Below are 19,873 nucleotides of genomic sequence, written 5' to 3' on the forward strand. Positions count from 1 at the left end.
AGAGGAAGAAAGCAAGGGAAAAGAATAGCTCTGAGGGAAACGTCAATGTTCTTCAGGTCTTGAGTTTCTCAGAACATTGACGTTTCCCTCAACGCGTGGCAGATTATCCTTTTATTTGTAATCGATGTATAAGAAAACTGAGGCTTTGCCCTCACAGAACTCAGACAACAGCTTTTCTATCTACATCTGAGGTGTGATTTACAGACTTTTCTTTTCCAAAGAATTCTAGATAAGAAATTCCTTCCAAGTTGGAACTTCAATTTCCAGTGTCCATTTCAGGGTTGGAGAGATGGCTCAGTGGTTAAGAGCTCCGACTGCTCTCCTGAGTTCAATTCCCAGCAACTACATCGTGGCTCATGATCATCTGTATAATGAGAGCCTGATGCCCTCTTCTGGCCTGCAGGGAAACATGCAGGCAGAACCCTCACACATAAAATACATTAATACAATACAATAAATTAATTAAAAACAAAAACTATACCATCTCACCATATATACATACAAACACACACACACACATATATATGTGTGTGTGTGTGTGTGTGTGTGTGTGTGTGTATATATATATATATATATATATATATATATATATGGAATTGTAATTAAGAAAAAATAAACGAGCCAGTCTTAGCTGGTTGGTACTAGTACACAGTTTTAATCCCAGCAGTTGGAATGCTGAGGTAGGCAGATCTCTGTTAGTTCAAGGACAAACCTGGTGTACACAGTTCCAGAACAGGCAAGTCTGCACAGAAAAACCCTGTCTTGATTTTAAAAAAAAAACAATGGGGAGGGGGGGATGAGATGACTCAGTGGTTAAGAGCACTGGCTGCTCTTCCAGAGGTCCTGAGTTCAAGCCCCAGCAACCATATGGTGACTCATGACCAATTTGGTGAGATCTGGTGCCCTCTTCTGGCCTACAGGTATACATGCAGGCAGGACACAGTATACATAAGAAATAAGTAAGGTTGGAAAGATGGCTCAGCGTTTAAGAGCACTGGTTGCTCTTCAGAGGTCCTGAGTTCAATTTCCAGCAACCACATGGTGGCTCACAACCATCTGTAATGGGATCTGATGCCCTCTTCTGGTGTGTCTGAAGACAGCAACAGTGTACTCATACAAATAAAATAAATCTAAAAAATAAAAGAAGAAATAAGTAAATCTTTTTTTAAAAAAAAATTAGATGATTTTTATCTGTGGTTTTTTTCCCAGACATGGCAAGAAGTAGAAACATGTTTCCTGATTTAGCTTCAACATATTTTCTGATTTCAATTATAAAGCATAATTCAATTATAAAGCATAACTTATTTTTATGTTTACCCCCAGAAATGTCACTTGGAATTCTTGGTGCCCTGTGACTGCCACTGTATCATGTTGTTAGCAGTGTAGATGGTGAATGGAACCCGTTTTCTCTATGTAAACTTCATTTTAAGGTCTACAGTTTCAAAACTGGCAAGAATAGCCAGTGTGGGGGTTGGGGACTTAGCTCAGTGGTAGAGCGCTTGCCTAGGAAGCGCAAGGCCCTGGGTTCGGTCCCCAGCTCCGGGGGGGGGGGGGGAATAGCCAGTGTGTGGACTGAGTAATAACTTACAGGTGACACAAACAGTCCTAATAAAGCTTATGTACTTAGTGTTTTCATCATTATCATGCTGAACTGAGTCTTTATAGCATCCATTAATACTTATGTTTGCGGGGCTGGGGATTTAGCTCTGTGGTAGAGCGCTTACCTAGGAAGCGCAAGGCCCTGGGTTCGGTCCCCAGCTCCGAAAAAAAAAAGAACCAAATACTTATGTTTGTGTGGATTCTAAGGCATTACTGTTAAAAGGAAATAAACGTACCTTCTGTGTGACGAGTGAAGTTTTTAGATTTGTGATGTCACACGTCATCCTGTAGCTTTCATTTTACAGCAACTTATTTTTGTACCATCATAAGTTTTGCCTTTACAACCAGATGCTGAAAATTTTCCCATGACTTTTCCATCTGCTCACCTTCTAAACGATGTGGTATCATCTTGGTGATCCAGAAACATGATTTTACCAAAAACACACTATTCTTAATGTTCCTTTGAATCATGTAACTTGAAAGGAGAATTTTTGGTTCAAATCTTTTTTTTTTTTTTTTTTTGGTTCTTTCGGAGCTGGGGACCGAACCCAGGGCCTTGCGCTTCCTAGGCAAGCGCTCTACCACTGAGCTAAATCCCCAGCCCCTTGGTTCAAATCTTAACTAACATGCATCCCACTCATGGTTTTGAATAGACCCTGTCATTGTTTATAGAAAAGCACAAGCAGCTACTTCCAGGAACAGGTAATTAACTAGAAATATGAAATTTGTGTAAACACTTTCAGCCTTCAAAACTCAGAGTGGTTATGAGTCTGATGTGCGCTGAATGCTAGGAAACAGCTTTAAACATAATTACCAGATACTATTTTTTGTTAATGTATTTCCCTGAAAACAGCATCAGGTTTAACTATTATATTACAGATTTCCAAGAAAAAAAAAAGGTATTAAGAGAGTTTATTTGAAAGTAATTGCGCTGGTTCAGCTGGCTTCCCCAATTTCTGCTCCCTGGGAGATCAGTGTTGTGAGTGAATGTGAAATGGGGGGCCTCCCCCCCAGTACTCTTTTCCCTCCTGGGCCCCATTCACATTACAACCTCTTCCCAAGTCCCCAACCCACCTCCCCTTGAGAAAAACTGGACATGGTGATGGGGAGGGGAGCTGGCCAGAGGAGGACCCTTTTCTGTGGCATTAGATGGGGGGGGGACAGCTGGGGTTCCCCCACCCATTCCACCTCCCTCTAAACTGACAACCCCCAATCAGTGTTTGAGCCTCCTTGTTCCCTTGGCACCCTTAGTGAATCCTTGGTGATGATTTTGACAACTTGAGGAATAAATGTCAATTCTCATGGGGAAAAAAAGTAGTTTATTATCAATGCCTGTTTTAATCCCATTTCCGCTGGTTAGTTGTTTGGTTTGTGGTCTTGTCTTAGACTTCTAACCATAACCCAGCTTTGAGTCAGGGTGCCTGAAGACTCTGAGCACCATTGCCATAACAAGAGTGTTTGCAAACAAAAGTGCTTGATGTGTTCGTTTCCTTTCCTATCAGTCCTGGTGCTCTCAGTTTATTGTTAGTCATTTCAGAGCATTGTGGATACAGTGCAAAGTTCTAAAAGCATGAAATTGTATTGCTTTACTCGCTAAGTCTTCCAAGAGTCTATGATACAGATTTATGGAGAAAATGTATCTAGACATTGAAATATTTGTGATAAGGCATTTTCCTTAGGATTAAAGGTCATGGGGAACTGTCCACAAACTCTTACAGAGACTCCCCTGTTTTAGGTGGCTCCAGAAGAATTTAAGACCAGCATTGGCCGCGTGAACTCATGCTTGAAAAAGGCTCTCCCTGTCAATGTGAAGTGGCTGCTATGTGGATGTCTCTGCTGCTGCTGTACCCTGGGGTGCAGCCTGTGGCCTGTTATTTGTCTCAACAAAAGAGTAAGTATAACCAGCCTATTGTATGACAATAAAAGGAGCTGACATTTATTGGACACTTATTATGTGTTCGAAGTGTTTCCACGATTTATTTAACTCCCAGAACAATGCTGTCTTTATTTTAAAGCTAAAGAAATTCTGGGACGAAAGAAGAAGTCACTTATTCAACCTTTATCAATACTTTATTACTTAATATGAGCTTATACCACTTGCAATAAATGCAATTTAATTTATATATTCAAATATATATGGATTACTTTTTCCAAAAAAAGGAAAACCCAAAGGGATGGCTTAAAATAATTCTGAACTGCAGGTGGACTGGAGAGCACCTTTGGCTCTGAAGCCAAGCAGAAGGACCAGCAGTCCTCAAAGGAGAAGAAAGCCCATAGGCTTGAACATTCTTTTATAGTTGTGTCATGCATTTAGGACATTGCCTTCATTTTGTCTACTTTAAAATTTCATTTTTATTTCAGGGCTGTTTTCCCCAGTGGGAGGACATCTTTGAAAAGTCTGATTAACAGGCAGGGATTACACTGCTGTTCAATTCCCAGCAACAATTCTGCACAAGCATATGCGCTTAAATCCTAGCACCCATGTCAAATGCCAGACATGGGTAAAAACAAGGGTTACTGTGGCCATCAGCAAGAGACTCTGTCACAAGGAAATAGGATGGAGATAAAGAAGGACTTTTTCCTCTGGTCTCCATGAGCACATACAGCCACATGCACATACATGTGCATATAAACCATGTGCATGTATACACATACATACAAATTATGATTAAATCCAATGAGGGAAAAATACCCATTTTACCTAACATTCTTTCCCTACTACCTACTAATTTGTTTAAATGGCAACTCTCATGGAAAAAAAAAGTAGTTGCATAATATTATCAATGCCTGTAAGTGGACTTATTGTAAATAACAATTAGTCCACTAAGTTGGAAATATTGTCAAGAAACACTCGTTTTATCTTGCATTTTCTCTTAAGTTCTTTCATAATTACTTCAAAAAGAAAGATAATAAAATGCTGCCAACCCTGTGCCTTTTTTTTTCTTAACCTAGAGTGTTGTACATGCCAGGCAGGTGCTCTACCCTTGAGCTATATAGCCCTAACCCTTGTTTCTATTTTAATACAGGATCCTATTAAGTTACCCAGCCTGATTTCAAGATGGGGTCTTACTGTGTATCACTGACCAGCTTTTTATATAAGTCCAGGCTGACTCTGAACTCACAGAGATCTGTCTGCATCTGTCTCTGCCTCCTGGGTACTAGGATTTAAAAATTCACACTACTAGGCTGGAGAGATGGCTTAGCAGTTAAAAGCCCTGTCTGCTCTTCCAGAGGTCTGGAGTTTGATTCCCGACAACCACTTGGTGGCTCACAACCATCTGTAACCGGATCTGGTGCCCTCTTCTGGCCAACAGGCATACATGCAGGCAGAACACTGTATACATAAGAAATAAATAAATCTTTAATGGGGGAAAAACTCACACTTCTGCATACCTGGCCTGGGCTAATCTTAGACTCCCTGTGTAGCCCAGGAAAGCTTTGAGTTCATGGGTTTTTTTTTTTTTGCTTCAGTCTCCTAAGCAACTGGGATTATAGGCATGTGTCAACAGGTGCAGCTCCCCTATGACTTTTTAGAAGTAGATTACTGATTCCCTTAATAACCACCAGTAGCTTAGAGCTTTGCTTTCAATACGGTCTAATTTGTTTGTCAAAACAAGCATAGTATTTTCAACTGACTTTCTACAGGTTTAAAAAAAGCTGACAACACAATTTTTAATTGTATCTTTTAGAAGTTAAAATCAATAACCTCCACAACTTTATTTTAAAGCCTCAGTGTGAATTAAATCATGATTTGGATGTCCCATGTGTAGCCAGTTTCAATCACTGAGAAAGTTTGGAGTTTTAATGCTATCAAGGATATTTCTCCCCTGAAACTTATTTTTGCTTTGTTCATCTCAATAACTGTACCAGAGGAACTGAAACAGAAACATCTTTTCATGTCCTGTGTTTGTGCTATGAGTATTCTGATGGAATATTCAATGAAAGCTGAGATGATGCTGATTCTCTGGTATCCCTTAAAGAGTTTATACTAGGGACAACAGGGTGACTCAGTAAAGGTACTTGATGACAAGCCTGCCAAGTCTGCAGTTCAATTTCCAGACCCATATGGTAGAAGAGAGATTCAACTCCCACATGTAGGCTCTGATCTCCACATGCATGCACATACTCACATTTTAAAAAATAACAAAAAAGGGCTGGAGAGATGGCTCAGCGGTTAAGAGCACTGACTGCTCTTCCAGAGGTCCTGAGGTCAATTCCCACCAACCACATGGTGGCTCACACACACACAACCATCTGTAATGGGATCTGATGCCCTCTTCTGGTGTGTATGAAGACAGCTACAGTGTGCACATATAAATAAAATAAATAAATCTTTTTAAAAATAAAAAAATAACAAAAAAATCTTTGAAATGACAGTTCAGGCTGGGGATAAAGCTCTACTGGTAAGGTACTTATCCTGCATATATAAAGCCCTCCAACACTGAATAAAGCATGTATGATAGCATGTCTGTGATCCTAACACTTGACAGGAAAGCAGTAGAAGCAAGAGTTCAAGGTTATCCTTGGCTACATAGTGGGTTTGAGGCCAGCCTGGCCTCTATAAGATTCCCTCTAAAATGATCCTTTAGTGTCAATTTGTGAATCATTAATTACCCCAAGAATGAAACTATTTCTCTATATTTTTGACCATTTAAATTATTATCTGCATTTAAAAATTAGAATCCTGGGGACTGGGAGATGGCTCAGCAGTTAAGAGCACTGACTGCTCTTCCAGAGGTCCTGAGTTCAATTCCCAGCAACCACATGGTAGCTCACAACCATCTGTAATGGGATCCGATGCCCTCTTCTGGTGTGTCTGAAGAGAGTGACAGTGCACTCACATACATAGTATAAATAAGTAACTTTAAAAAATAGAATCCTGAAACCACAGATCAATGAGCCAGCACTTGCCCAGCATGTGTGAAGTTCTAGATCCTACCCCTGGCACTTAGCTAATTAATGTTTAAAAGAAGATTTGTGCCATCCAGCCTGTTTCTTATAAAACCTAAAGATCTGAGAAGACTAGACTTTAATGAGAGCTAACTGTGGCTACCACATAGTTTTGACTTAACTGCTCTAACATATACTATGGAAGGAGCTATGGCTTGGTCATGCCACCACTCTTAAATATGAAATTACTTTAAACCTTTCTCTGTTTTTACTTTGGACCTTGTTAAATTGAGAGGGTTATTTAGAAGCCAGAGCCTTCCTTTTCCCGTGTTTTATAAAGCAGAACTTGTAATTTACCATCATGCTTGACTCCATGTTTTGGTTTGGGTTGGTTTGGTTTGGTTTTGTGGTATTTCAAGACAGGGTGTCTTTGTGTAGTCCTGGCTATCCTATGTTCACTTTGTAGACCAGGCTTATCCTGAACTCAGACCTGCCTGCTTCTGCCTCCTGAGTGCACTACCATACCTGGCTAGTTTTTTTTTTTTTAATTTAAGTATGTTTTACATTTTTATTTGTCGTTTTTATATTTTTAATGATTTATTTTTATTTTATGTGCATTGGTGTTTTGCTTGCATGGTGGTGTGAAAGTATCAGATCTCCTGAAATGGAAGTAACAGACAGTTGTGAGCTGCCATGTGGGTGTTGGGGATTAAACCCTGGTCCTCTGGAAAAGTAGCCAGTGCTCTTAACCACTGAGCCACCACTCCAGCCCCTAATCTAAGTATTTTTTAAAAGAGAATAAAAATGAAACCCCTATGCATACATCATGTCATATAGAAAAGGAATAAGGCTTGTGGTGAAAGACAAATAGTTCTATCTGCAAGCTGTGTTCAAGCATTTTGTTTGTGCCTTTTATAAAATACCTTCTGTTCTCTTGTGCAAAGAAGACTTGAAACTATTCCATACAGTATTATAACTTAAATGTAGCCTGCCTTTGAACCTTTTAGGAGGAGGAGAAGGAAGAGGAGGAGGAGGAGGAGGAAGAGGAGGAGGAGGAGGAAGAAAGAGGGAGAGGGAGAGGGAGAGAGAGAGAGAGTGAGAGTGAGAGTGTGTGAGTGTGTGTGTGTGTGTGTTGAGATTCATATCCCAGGCTGTTCTTGAACTCACCATGTCGGTGAAGATGGCCTTGAACTTCCAGTTCTGCATCCAATTCTGAATGCTAGGATTATATATACTACTATAGTGCTATTATGCTTAGTTTATATAGTGCTGGGAATGCAATCCAGGGTTTTGGGTGTATGCGGGGCAAGCATTATACCAACTGAATTACATCCATAGCTCCAGCCACTATTGCCTTTTTGTTTTGTTTTGTTTTGGCAGCAGAAGGTGGGGGGGGTTGGATTTTTGGATTTTTGGCTTTCTGGCCTTTTCAAGGATTTGTCTGTGTAGCCCTGGCTTTCTTGGAACTCACTCTGTAGAGCAGGCTGGTCTCAAACTCTGAGATCCTTCTGCCTCTGCCTCCCAAGTGCTGGGATTAAAAACATAAGCCACTACTGCCCAGCCCAGCCACTATTTGCCCATAGCCATTTATAGAAATATTTATGTTCATAACATAAGTAATACTAAAGGCTAATGCATGCGCTCCTGCTCCCGAATTCACTGTTCAGTCAGTTTTACTGGCTAACTGCTTTACTTCATAAGGTGTTCTTGTTTGGTTGGTTTTAGTTTTGTTGTTGTTGATTTTTAAGATTTATCTATTTTATGTATATCAGTACACTGTAGCTGTCTTCAGACACCAGAAGAGGGCATGAGATCCCTTTACAGATGGCTGTGGAGCCACCTTGTGGTTGCTGGGAATTGAGGTCAGGACCTCTGGAAGAGCTGTCAATGCTCTTAACCGCTGAGCTTTTGTTTTTCATTTTTTGGTTTTTGACTTTTGTTTTTTTGGTTTTTTGTTGTTGTTTGTTTGTTTGTTTGTTTGTTTGAGATGAGGGTCTTACTATATATATGGAGACCAGGCTGGCCTGAAATTCACAGACTTACTTGTCTCTGCTTCTGGAGCACTGGCATTAAAGGCATGCACCACTATGTTCAGCTCCATGCAAGATTTTCATCTGCTTTCTTATGTACAGTAGTTGACAATGAGCTAACTTGATACATAGTTAATTGGGAGAGTCACCTATCCAGTTATTTTTCAAGTACTTTTTAAAGAAAGAACCTACATGCTATAAAACTTACTCATATTAAGAAAATGAATTGGCTGGAGAGATGGCTCAGTGGTTAAGAGCACTGACTGCTCTTCCAGAGGACCTGGGTTCAATTCCCAGCAACCACATGGTGGCTCACAACCATCTGTAATGGGATCTGATGTCCTCTTCTGGTGTGTCTGAAGACAGCGACAGTGTAATCACATACATAAGATAAATAAATCTTTAAAAAAAATCCTATGGTGCTGGAGAGACGGGTCTGCAGTTAAGTACATTAACTGCTCTTTCAGAGGTTCTGAGTTTGATTCCCAGCAACCACATGACAATTCATAACCATCTACAAAAGTATCCAAGGCCCTCTTCTGACATGCAGATATGCATACAAAGCATCCATATTCGTAAATACATAGATAGAAAAATCCTTTTTAAAAAAATGAATCACGGGCTGGGGATTTAGCTCAGTGGTAGAGCGCTTACCTAGGAAGCGCAAGGCCCTGGGTTCGGTCCCCAGCTCCGAAAAAATGAACCAAAAAAAAAAAAGATTTAAAAAAAAATGAATCACTTAATTTTGACATATTTACAAATAGTACTTTTGAAACTATTGCTACAGTCTAACTTTAGAACATTTCCATCACCTTTAAAAGGAAAGTTTGGGTCCATTTATAGTAACTTTGGATTTCTCCTCAGACCCTGCTCCCAATCCCAAGCAAGTATGATATACTTTCCCTCTCATATTTTCTCCTAGGACACTGTGTTCTGGGCATTCATACAGTATACATTACTTCATAGCTGGCTTTAAAAGCAAGAATGTCTCTTACTGTGTAGAAACACATACAAAAATTACCTGGGAATCCACTTTCAATTGTATAATTTAATAGCATTAAATATATTAACATGCCATGCAGCCATCACCAATATGCAATTCCAGACCTTTTGCATTATCCCCAAAGAAAAACTCTATATCCAGTAAGCAGTCATTCTCCATTTCCATTCCCTTCGGAAAGTTAAGAAGTGCTCCGTCCTCTTTATCATATTTCAGGAGAGTTTTAAAAGGATTAATATTAATTCTTAAATATATTTGAGAGAATGTACTAGTAAAGCCTAGGATTTCCTGTGTTGGCAAGGGCTTGATTTGCATGCCCTCTCTTGACTTACTCAGATGTACTCTGGTTTATTCCCATTTTGTATTTGTATTTGAGACAATTCCAGGACTTTGTTCCCTTCACCTAGGTTATCTAATCCCCATGCATATCATTCAGCTTGGCATGCTGCCACGCTCTTCATTCCAAAGGTTGATAGTAAAGTTTCGACATTTGAGTCTTCTTACGAAGCTAGACATTTGTCATATTTGCCAGTATTTTCAAAGGCAAGACCTTTCGGTGTTTTCTTTTGTTCCTATTTGTTTTCCCTTTTTGTCTTCCTTCTGTTGCCTTTGTGTTTAATTTGCTTTTCTCTAGTCCGTAAGGTGTGAATCGGGTTACTGAGTGAGGGCAGCCTTCTTTCTTACCACAGTCACGTACAGTTCCTTTTCCTTCCAAGCACTGCTTTAGCTGTAGCCTGTACATTTAGCATGTGGTAGTTTGCTTTCATTCAATATGCTCAGTTTGCTTGTGGCTCCCGTGGACTGTTCATTGCTTCAGAGTATGGCGTTTAATTTCTTCCTTTATGGATTTCTTTGTTGAGCTGCATAGTTGCTTTATCGATTATTGAAAGTAGGATATCAAAGTCTTTGTTATTATAGAATTCCCTAATTTTCACCTTAGTGTAGTCCATTTTTTAAACATACTTTTGACTTTCTTGCTCATTGCATGTATGTTTATAATGGTTATCTCTTCTTGATAGATTTATCCTCTGATTTACTGGCTTATATTATTAGTGACTGAATGTTTATACCTTCACCAAATTCATTATGCAGCCCTCTAAATTGCAAAGGTATAGTCTTTATGGGATTGTTGTCCTTATATGAAAAGACCAGAGATTCTCTCTTCACATCTTCTGCCTCCTTTGCCTCTCCATCACCATCTCTGTCTCTCCTTGTGTTATATATAAAAGCTCTCAACACTTTAGCAAGAAGTCTTTCACCAGAACCCAACCATGCTGGCTTCTTGATCACAGATTTCCAAGCCTCCAGAATTGTGAGGTACAAGCTTCTGTGTTTTTTTTCCTTTGATTGAAAATGGACAGTAAATTCTTTTCCCACATAAAATGTCCCGATTATCGTTCCCCTCCCTCTCCTCTTCACAGCTCCCCCCACCACCACCTCCCTTCACATTCAGATCCCTTTCTGTTTCTCATTACAAAAGAACAGGTTTCTAAGAGATAACAATAAAGAACAAAATAAAATACAATAAGATAAAACAAAAACTATCACACCGAATAAAGTTAGACAAGGCAAACAGAAAGAATAGATCCCAAAAGAAGGAACAAGAATTAGAGACCCACTCATTTATACACTCAGAAGTCTCATAATTCTAAACTGGGAGCTGTACACATTTTCTGGAGTTTGTTTGCTTTGATTTTTTTTGTTTGTTTGGGTTATTTATTTATTTATTTCTTATTTATTTGAGTACACTGTAACTGTCTTTAGACACACCAGAAGAGGGTATCAGATCTCATTACAGATGGTTGTGAGCCACCATGTGGTTGCTGGGAATTGAACTCAGGACCTCTGGAAGAGCAGTCAGTGCTCTTAACCATTGAGCCATCTCTCTGGCCCCTTGGTTGTTTTTTTGTTTTTGTTTTTGTTTTTGTTTGAGACAGGTATCTCTGTGTTAACAGCTCTGGCTCTCCTGGAACCTGCTTTGTAGACCAGGCTGGCCTCAAACTCACAGAGATCTGCCTGCCTCTGTCTGCCCCCCAAGTGCTAGGATTAAAGGTGTGGACTACCACATCTGAGACACACATACGCTCTTTTTCATTTAAATGTTCTTTTGTTCTTATTCAAAGTCTATTGTGTCCTATATTATCATAGCTGCCAGACTCCCTTTTTGGTTAATATATCATAAAATACCTTTTTACATCCTTTTCTTTTCCTTTCTTTTTAATTTTTTTAGATTTATTTTATGTTCATGAGTATTTTACCTGATTGCATGTATGTATACCACATGCATATCTGGTACCATCAGAGCTTAAAAGAAGTTATTGGAACCCAGATCCTCTTAACTGTTGAACCATCTCACCAGCTCTTGTTCTTTTGTTTTCTTTCTTTTTTAAAAAAGATTTATTTATTATGTATGAGTACACTGTAGCTGTCTTGAGACACACCAGAAGAGGGCATCAGATCCCATTACAGATGGTTGTGAGCCACCATGTGGTTGCTGGGAATTGAACTCAGGACCTCTGGAAGAATAGTTAGTGCTCTTAACCACTGGGCCATCTCTCCAGCCCTCTCCTTTTGTTTTCAATGTATCTATATCCCTAGTTCTAGTTCTAAATTTAGTGTCATGTATATAATATAATAAATAGAAGGGTTATGGTTTTAATCCATTCTGAAAATATCTACATTTTAATTGAGAGTTTAATCTATTTACTCCCCCCCCCCCCAGAGCTGAGGACGAAGCCAGGGCCTTGAGCTTGCTAGGCAAGCGCTCTACCACTGAGCTACATCCCCAACCCCTAATCTATTTACTTTTAAGGTGACTAATAACAATGTATTAGTTTGCTGATGCTTTAGTAACAAAGCACCACCGATTAGGTGACTTAAACAGCTAAAATGTATTTCCTCACAGTTCTAGAAGCTAGGAGCCCTGTCTTAGTTAGGGTTGCTATTGCTCGGAAGAGACACCATGAACTTTCATAAAGGACAACATTCAATTGGGGCTAGCTTATGGGTTCAGAGGTTTAGTCCATTGTCAACATCACAAGAAACATGGCAGTGTTCAGGTAGACATAATGGTGGAGAAGGAGCTGAGAGCTCTACATCTTGATCCACAGGCAGCAGAAGTAAATGCTACACTAGGACTGCATAGTGAGTGAAGATCCTATGCCTTGCTAAAACAAAGACAAAAGTTTCCAAAAGGATTGCTTTTCTGAGTCTCTCTGGCCAGGTAATTACAGTCTTGCTCCTATATGTTCACAAGTCCCTCTGCATGTCTGATTCTTAATCTTCTCTTCCTATAAAAATACCAATCATAGCCCTCATGCCTGTGATCTCAAGGATCCGGAGTTAAAGGCCAGCCTCAGCTAGCTACCTAGCAAATTTGATCATAGCTTGAAACCCTGTGTCAAACAACAAAGCACACCACATCATAACACCTCGTTTGTATTGTACTGAACTATCACCTTCAATTCTCTATCTCTGAATACAGTCACTTTCCAAGGTACTGAGGGTCTCGGAAAGATTTAATTGTTTTTTTGACTTTGCTATTTTTTTTTAATCTGGCATTCTTTCATATTGTCTTGTTGGTTTTCCATGTTCTGTTGTACAATATCTGACAAATACAACGTAGGGAGCAAAGGCCTTAGCTTTGCTCATGATTTCAAGGAATATAGTCCATTGAGGCAGGAATGCCATGGCTACAATTATGTCTGTGGCATCAAGAATTTGCAGCTCATCCACGTCATGGTAGTCAGAAAGCAGGGAACTGAAGTCAGAATCGTGGCCTGGCTAGAACCTTTCAAAGGCCTGCCTCAGCGACCCACCCCCACAAGCCTTCTTCCCCAGATGTTTCACAACCTCTTTAAAAAGCACCACGGCTGATCAGGAAGTGCTAAAGGCAACTGCTAACCTCCATACTGTCAATAGCATTCTGCATTCCTAGCATAAGTGAATATGATTTCTCTGTAGGTAATCCCCAGCATTTGATGCTGTCAATATTTTTACATTTGGGGCATTCTAAAACATGTTCAGTAATATTTCGTTGCTAGATTTCCAGTTCTACAAAGTCATATGATATTGAACAGATTTGCGTGTGTGTGTATGTGTGTGTGTGTGCGCACACATGCGTACATGTGCACATGCGCACAAGATTATTTGCCATTTGTGTGTCTTCTTTGTAGAGGTTTCTACTTACATCTTTGCCCTGTTTGTTTGGGGTTTCTGTTGTTGTTTTGTTTTTGTTGTTTTGGGGGTTGTTATTTGGGCTTTTGTTTTTGTTTTTGAGGTATTATCTCACTTTGTAGACTAGGCTGTTCTCTAACTCATACAGATTCACCTATCTCTGCCTCCCAAATACCAGGATTAAAAGCATGTGCCACCATGACCAACTATCCCCATTTTTTTTTCTTTTCTTTTTTTCGGAGCTGGGGACTGAACCCAGGGCCTTGAGCTTGCTAGGTAAGCGCTCTACCACTGAGCTAAATCCCCAGCCCCACTATCCCCATTTTTAAAGTATTTATTAATTTTTATGTATTTGAGTACTCTGTCTTCAGACACACCAGAAGAGGGCATCACATCTCATTATAGATGGTTGTGAGCCACCTTGTGGTTGCTGGGAATTGACCTCTGGAAGAACAGTCAGTGCTCTTAACTACTGAGCCATCTCTCCAGCCCCAGCTATCCCCCATTTTAATATCTCAGGGATGGGATGCTTCTAGAAAAAGGACTGCATACCTTCTAGAGTATGCTCAACAGTCCACTTCCAATGGGACCATTTTCTAACAAGACAGAGGCTAAGAGATCTATGTCCTCTTTTTTTTGGTTGTTGTTGTTGTTGTTTTGGTTTTGTTTGGTTTGGGTTTTGTTGCATTTTAAAAAGATTGTTTGATTGATTTATTAGGTATACAGTAATCTGCCTGTGTGTATGCCTGTATGCCAGAAGAGGGCATCAGATCCCATAACTGACAGTTGTGAGCCACCATGTGGTTGCTAGGATTGAACTCAGGACCTCTGGAAGAGCAGTCAGTGCTCTTAACTGCTGAGCCATCTCTCCAGTCCTCCACGCTCAGCTTTAATTATTTTTCTTTTAATACTGGACCAGCCAACAGAACTGTTCTATGGTAAACTGTTGTGGGACTGTGAACAGCCATTCTTTCTGGCTTTTCTTTCTTGTCATATGATATTAGCTATGTCAGTCCCTGTGATTTTTAATAGGAATATTGGCAATGGCCCTCAGCTGTCACAAGAGTGTTCTTAGCTATAAATTTAGCTTTGTGCTTTTGTGTATTATTTATCAATTTGAAGAAGTTCCTTCCTATTTTGAGTTCACTCACGGTTTTCATCATGAATGTGTTTCTTTTTATGAAAAGCATTTCCTAAATATATTGGTATGATCACTAATTTTTCTTCTTTACATTTGCTAATATGATTGATTAATTAATTGATTTTCACTTGATTTGATTCAATTGATCCCAGTTTCTTGGTTGGTTTTTGTTGTTTTGTTTTTGTTTTTTTTGAGACAGGGTTTCTCCGTGTAGCTCTGGCTGTCCTAGAACTCATTCTGTAGACCAGGCTGGTATCAAACTCATAGACATCCACCTGCCTCTGCCTCCTGAGTGCTAGGATTACAGACATGCACCACCACAGTCCTACAGGCATATTTTTGTATAGTATCTTTATTTGGTTTGAATGCCATGGAAATAATTGCCCTATAGAAGGACAATTAGAACTGCATAGTGAGACCCTGTCTCAAAAATTTAAAAAAAAAGAGTAGAAAATGTTAACCACTAAGCCTCTCTCTAGCCCATGATTTAATTTGTTTGCTATAGGCTCATCCAGATTGCTTCTTCTCCTTCAGTGAGTTTTGTCTCCTTCATATAATTATTTCATCTCCTGCCAATGATCAAGTCACAGGTTTTAAAAAAAATGTTAAGACTATTCCTTTCCTAGTTCATGAGATGAAAACTGCTGGCTTCCTATCACTTCTATTAGTACTTATTAACTTATATCTGTTCCTTTCTCTTCTTACTCTCTTATTAAAGCTTTAACTTCATCAATATTTTCTTATCTCTTCTCCCCCCACCCCAGAAAAAAGGCCTCACTAAGTAGCCCTTGTTGTCCTAGAACTCGATCTATAGACCAAGCTGGCCTTGAACTCACAGAGATCCACCTGCCTCTGCCTCTCGTTCACTGGGATTAAAAGCATAGGCCACTATGTCTGACTTTATTATCTTCTTTTTTTTAAAAAAAAAAAAGATTTGGGGTTGGGGATTTAGCTCAGTGGTAGAGCGCTTGCCTAGGAAGCGCAAGGCCCTGGGTTCAGTCCCCAGCTCCGGAAAAAAAAAAAAAAGAAAAAAAAAGATTTATTTATTTATTATATGAGTACACTGTGGCTGTCTTCAGACACACCAGAAGAGGGCATCACATCTCATGACAGATGGTTGTGAGCCACCAATGTGGTTGCTGGGAATTGAACTCAGGACTTTTGGAAGAGCAGACAATGTTCTTAACTGCTGAGCCATCTCTCCAGCCCCCGGGATTCTAATTTTTAAATTCAGATAATTTAGATGTTCAAGAATATAAACTTCTTTAGTGATTGCCTTACATTTACAACTGGTTCAAACAATAGGAGCTTCTAGGACTCTTGACTAAAATCAAGTATCAAATACTCCTTGGGACATGCCTTTTCCCAAGGAGTGAATATACCCCATTTCTCTCTCCTGTCCACTGTGACATCTCAGACTACCATTAATTCATCTCCTTACCTACAACTACCATCACTGAGTTAGTTCTATTGTTTCCTTGAACAAACTGTTACCTTTGAAATGAGCTAAGAATGCACACATGTGCAACATGTGCACAAACACACACGCGTGCGCACACACACACACATACACAAACAAACCACATGTTGATTTTTACCTTCACTCATTCTTTCTCTGACACTTCTCCTTTGTTCATGCAGATCTGAGCCTCTGAAAAGAAAAATACCTATCTTCCGAGTGCTTTTAGGTATATAATACAATATCTACCGCCCTCCCCCCACCCCCGTGTTTCCATGGTAGGTTTCTGGAATTTTTTTTTGCAGGACTAAACCTCATTTCTACTTAATCAACAACTCTTTTCTTCCTTCACCCAGTCCCTGGCACACTCTCTGCTGCTGTGAATGTAAATCGTTTATAATCCTCATATCAGTGTGCCTGGCCTTCCTGGAAAGGAGGAAGAGGAAAGCATGCCTTTGAACTGAAATGACAGCAACAGCTTCAAAACATTATTCAAATGCACACCTGGGGCTGGGGTTAGCACCAGCTCTCCTTGCCTTGCAAAACTTGAATATGATCTCCGGAACCTGCAAGGAAAAAAAAGAAAAGCCTTTGTTTGTAATCCTAGCACTGGGGACGCTTATTGGCCCGCCAACCTAGCCCACTTGGTGAGTTTCAGACCAGTGAGAAAGACAGCTGTCTCCCAGAAAAACAAATGGCGGACAGCACCAGAGAAATCAGCAGGCCAAATCCCTCTGTCCTTTTTAGTGCCTGTGCATAAATGCAAATCTGGTTTGATGAGTAAGATGGTTCTAATACTGCATAGTTACTTATTAGTGAGGCAGCATGGAGGGCTGCACTCACCCTTAGTTAATCAAGTTGCCAAACATGCCATCTTCCTCCCTTACCAGTTTCCTACTTTATAAAGCTCTAGATTAGTGGTTCTCTGCCTTCCTAAATGATAGGACCCTTTAATACAGTTCTTAATGCTGTCATAACCTCCAACCATAAAATTATTTTCGTTACTACTCCAGAACTGTAATTTCGGCACTATGGGGAACTGTAATGTAAATATCTGATATGCAGACTATCTAGGGTTTGGGGGTCGAGCGAGGCTCACAGGTTGAGAACTGCTGAGACTATAGTGCAAACCTGGACTCAGAGCACCACCTTGTGTCAGAACTACCAAAGTGACTACAGGCAAAACAGACAAACCAAACACTGGGGAAAGTTAAAATATTTTAGGTTTTTTTTTCCCAGACAGGGTGTTTCTGTATATCCCTGGCTATCCTAGAACTCAGTATGTGGACCAGGCTAGCCTCAAAGCCCTATCTCTGCTTCGAGCCTGGTGGAAAGTGTAGATGTTTATGCACATTTCTCTATTACTTATTTTGAGACACGTTCTCGCTATATAGACCAAGCTGGCCTCAAATCACACAGATCCTTCTGCCTCCCACCTACCTGAGTGGTGGAATTAACGGTACGTTCTATTATGCCCTGCTAAATGCATGTCTAACCCTTCCCCCACTCCCTCGCATCAGGGATTTTGCCTGTCTCTGCAAACACTGTCTGACCACGGAGAAAAATGGCTCCAAAGTGTCCTACAAATTCATATGTCATTGTATTGAGGACCAGGAATTAGACAGATTCTGACAGACAGATACGGAGAGGGGCCATGACTAAGTAATAAAGGTGGCAAACTTTTAAAATGGCTGGCTCCTTTCTCACCTTCCTGACCCGAAACAAAAGCTTAGCGGCTTAAGACAAAGGCCTGGAGAGCTTTTTTTGTCTTCCACTAGTAGGACTGGTTCCTTGCTGGTTCTGTGGTTTGTTGCCTTTTTATGCGTGTTACCTTTTGGTTTCTTTTTTATTTTTCCTTTCTCCGGGCTTTAGGGATAGGTGTGAAGGGGAGTTGGAGAGAGGTCTAGGGTTTTCTATTTGGTTTTGCCCCACCCCCATGGTTATATTAAAAAAAAAAAAACCTGCCAAGAACAGTATCAGAAAGCTTGTTATTTATAATATTTTTAAAAGAATTTTTACTGGTTGTGAACTGTTATATAAGCCTTTAATTCATTCTGAGTTAATTTTTGTATGATGTAAGCTAGGGCCAACTTCACTCTTACCTTTATATATCCAGTTTCCCAACACCATTCAAGAAACTACCCTTCTATTGTATACTTTTGAGCTTGTGCAAGCACGTGTGTGTGTGTGTGTGTGTGTGTGTGTGTGTGTGTGTGTGTGTTGTATGATTCCATACAAATTTTGAGATATTCTTTCTCTTTCTCTTTTGTACTAAAACAGTGTAGACAGTTCAACAATATAAATGCTTCATCTCATGATCAAAACACAGGTCTTTCACTTTTCTACTGATTTTTATTTTTAATTGTTTGACAAATGGGTTTTTTTCTTCCTGTCTTATGTTCTTTTTATTCTTTATTTTGAGGCTGGGTCTCACTATGTGGCTCTGACTCCTGACTGGCCCAGAACTCTCAGGATTCACCTCTCCAAAGCTAGGGTTAGAGACATGTACCACGTCTAGTTTTTTTCTTCTTTCATTTTAATCAGAAATTTATTAAAATTTCATAAGAATCAATTTAATAAGAATCAAAAATTCCTGGTAATCTTAGAGTGGTTTTAAAAGTTTTACTTTTCTAACTCCCTACAAAAATGCTTGCATCTTGATAAGATTTGACTGGAGAAACTCAGCCCGTATCTTGTTTCCTGCCTTACTGCTTCTCTTATTTCAAACTTTACTTTCTGCTAGGAAAACTTTCTGTGCTGAACCACCTTAGTTTGGAACATGAGATGTTTATTGAAAAAGTAGTCCTGAGAAAGGTTTGTGAATATCTGCACGGGGCCTGCAACTGTTGCTGTTCTGTGTTAGCACTGTGGGGAAACTTTTATAGCAGACCAGTGCATGGCCACATACCATTGGACAATTTATATGCAGACTTCATATGGAAAAGCATAAATTAAAATTTCATTGATGGATAGATGGATAGACAGGTGGATCTGTTCTAGCTATACAGTAACCACCCATTGGCAGTTTTTGTCGAATACATTGCCTTTTCTTTGGTTTGTAATAGAAAAATTAATTCTACCTTACAAGAAAACAGAAAAATATAGACACATGTAGTTTATAATGTTCTTCAGCTCCTCTTCTCACAGAATCTTGATCCTTTTTCTTAGACCAGAAGATCGATTCAGAAGTTACTAGAATGGGAGAATAACAGATTATACCACAAGGTAAGACACATAAGCAAGTAAGTGCTCCATTCATATATTTGCATTGTCAAATTGAAAAAGTAAGTACCAAGTCCACAAAGGAATGAACTAATAGATTATTCCCCAGTTATTAGTATGCCTTCTCAATAAGGGTTTTCATGTGCTGTTTTGTCTCATGCAGCCTACATTGTACTTTTAGTGATATATTAAAATATAATTGGCCAAAGATGATAGAAGAATACTTAACCAAACTCTTACCTTTTTAGCTGGCTCTGCACTGGAAGTTGACTAAAAGGAAATGTGAAACTAGCAATATGATGGAGTATGTAAGTATGAAGCTGTTTTGATTACATTCTTTGGATTTTTACCCCATG

At 39.6% G+C, this 19,873-nt stretch overlaps 1 protein-coding gene across 1 annotated transcript in view; it reads left to right on the forward strand.

The window, feature by feature from the left end:
* Chic1 (cysteine-rich hydrophobic domain 1) overlaps positions 1-19,873 on the forward strand; it is a 44,067-nt gene that overhangs the window by 16,243 nt on the left and 7,951 nt on the right. Inside the window, exons 3-5 of the mRNA NM_001401184.1 lie at positions 3,335-3,490; positions 19,464-19,520; positions 19,766-19,825. Coding sequence (NP_001388113.1) covers positions 3,335-3,490; positions 19,464-19,520; positions 19,766-19,825 — 273 coding nt within the window. The remainder of the gene's footprint in view (positions 1-3,334; positions 3,491-19,463; positions 19,521-19,765; positions 19,826-19,873) is intronic.

Source organism: Rattus norvegicus, chromosome X, assembly GCF_021556685.1.
Source record: "Rattus norvegicus strain SHRSP/BbbUtx chromosome X, alternate assembly SHRSP_T2T, whole genome shotgun sequence".
In the NCBI taxonomy this organism is placed as follows: Eukaryota; Metazoa; Chordata; class Mammalia; order Rodentia; family Muridae; genus Rattus; species Rattus norvegicus.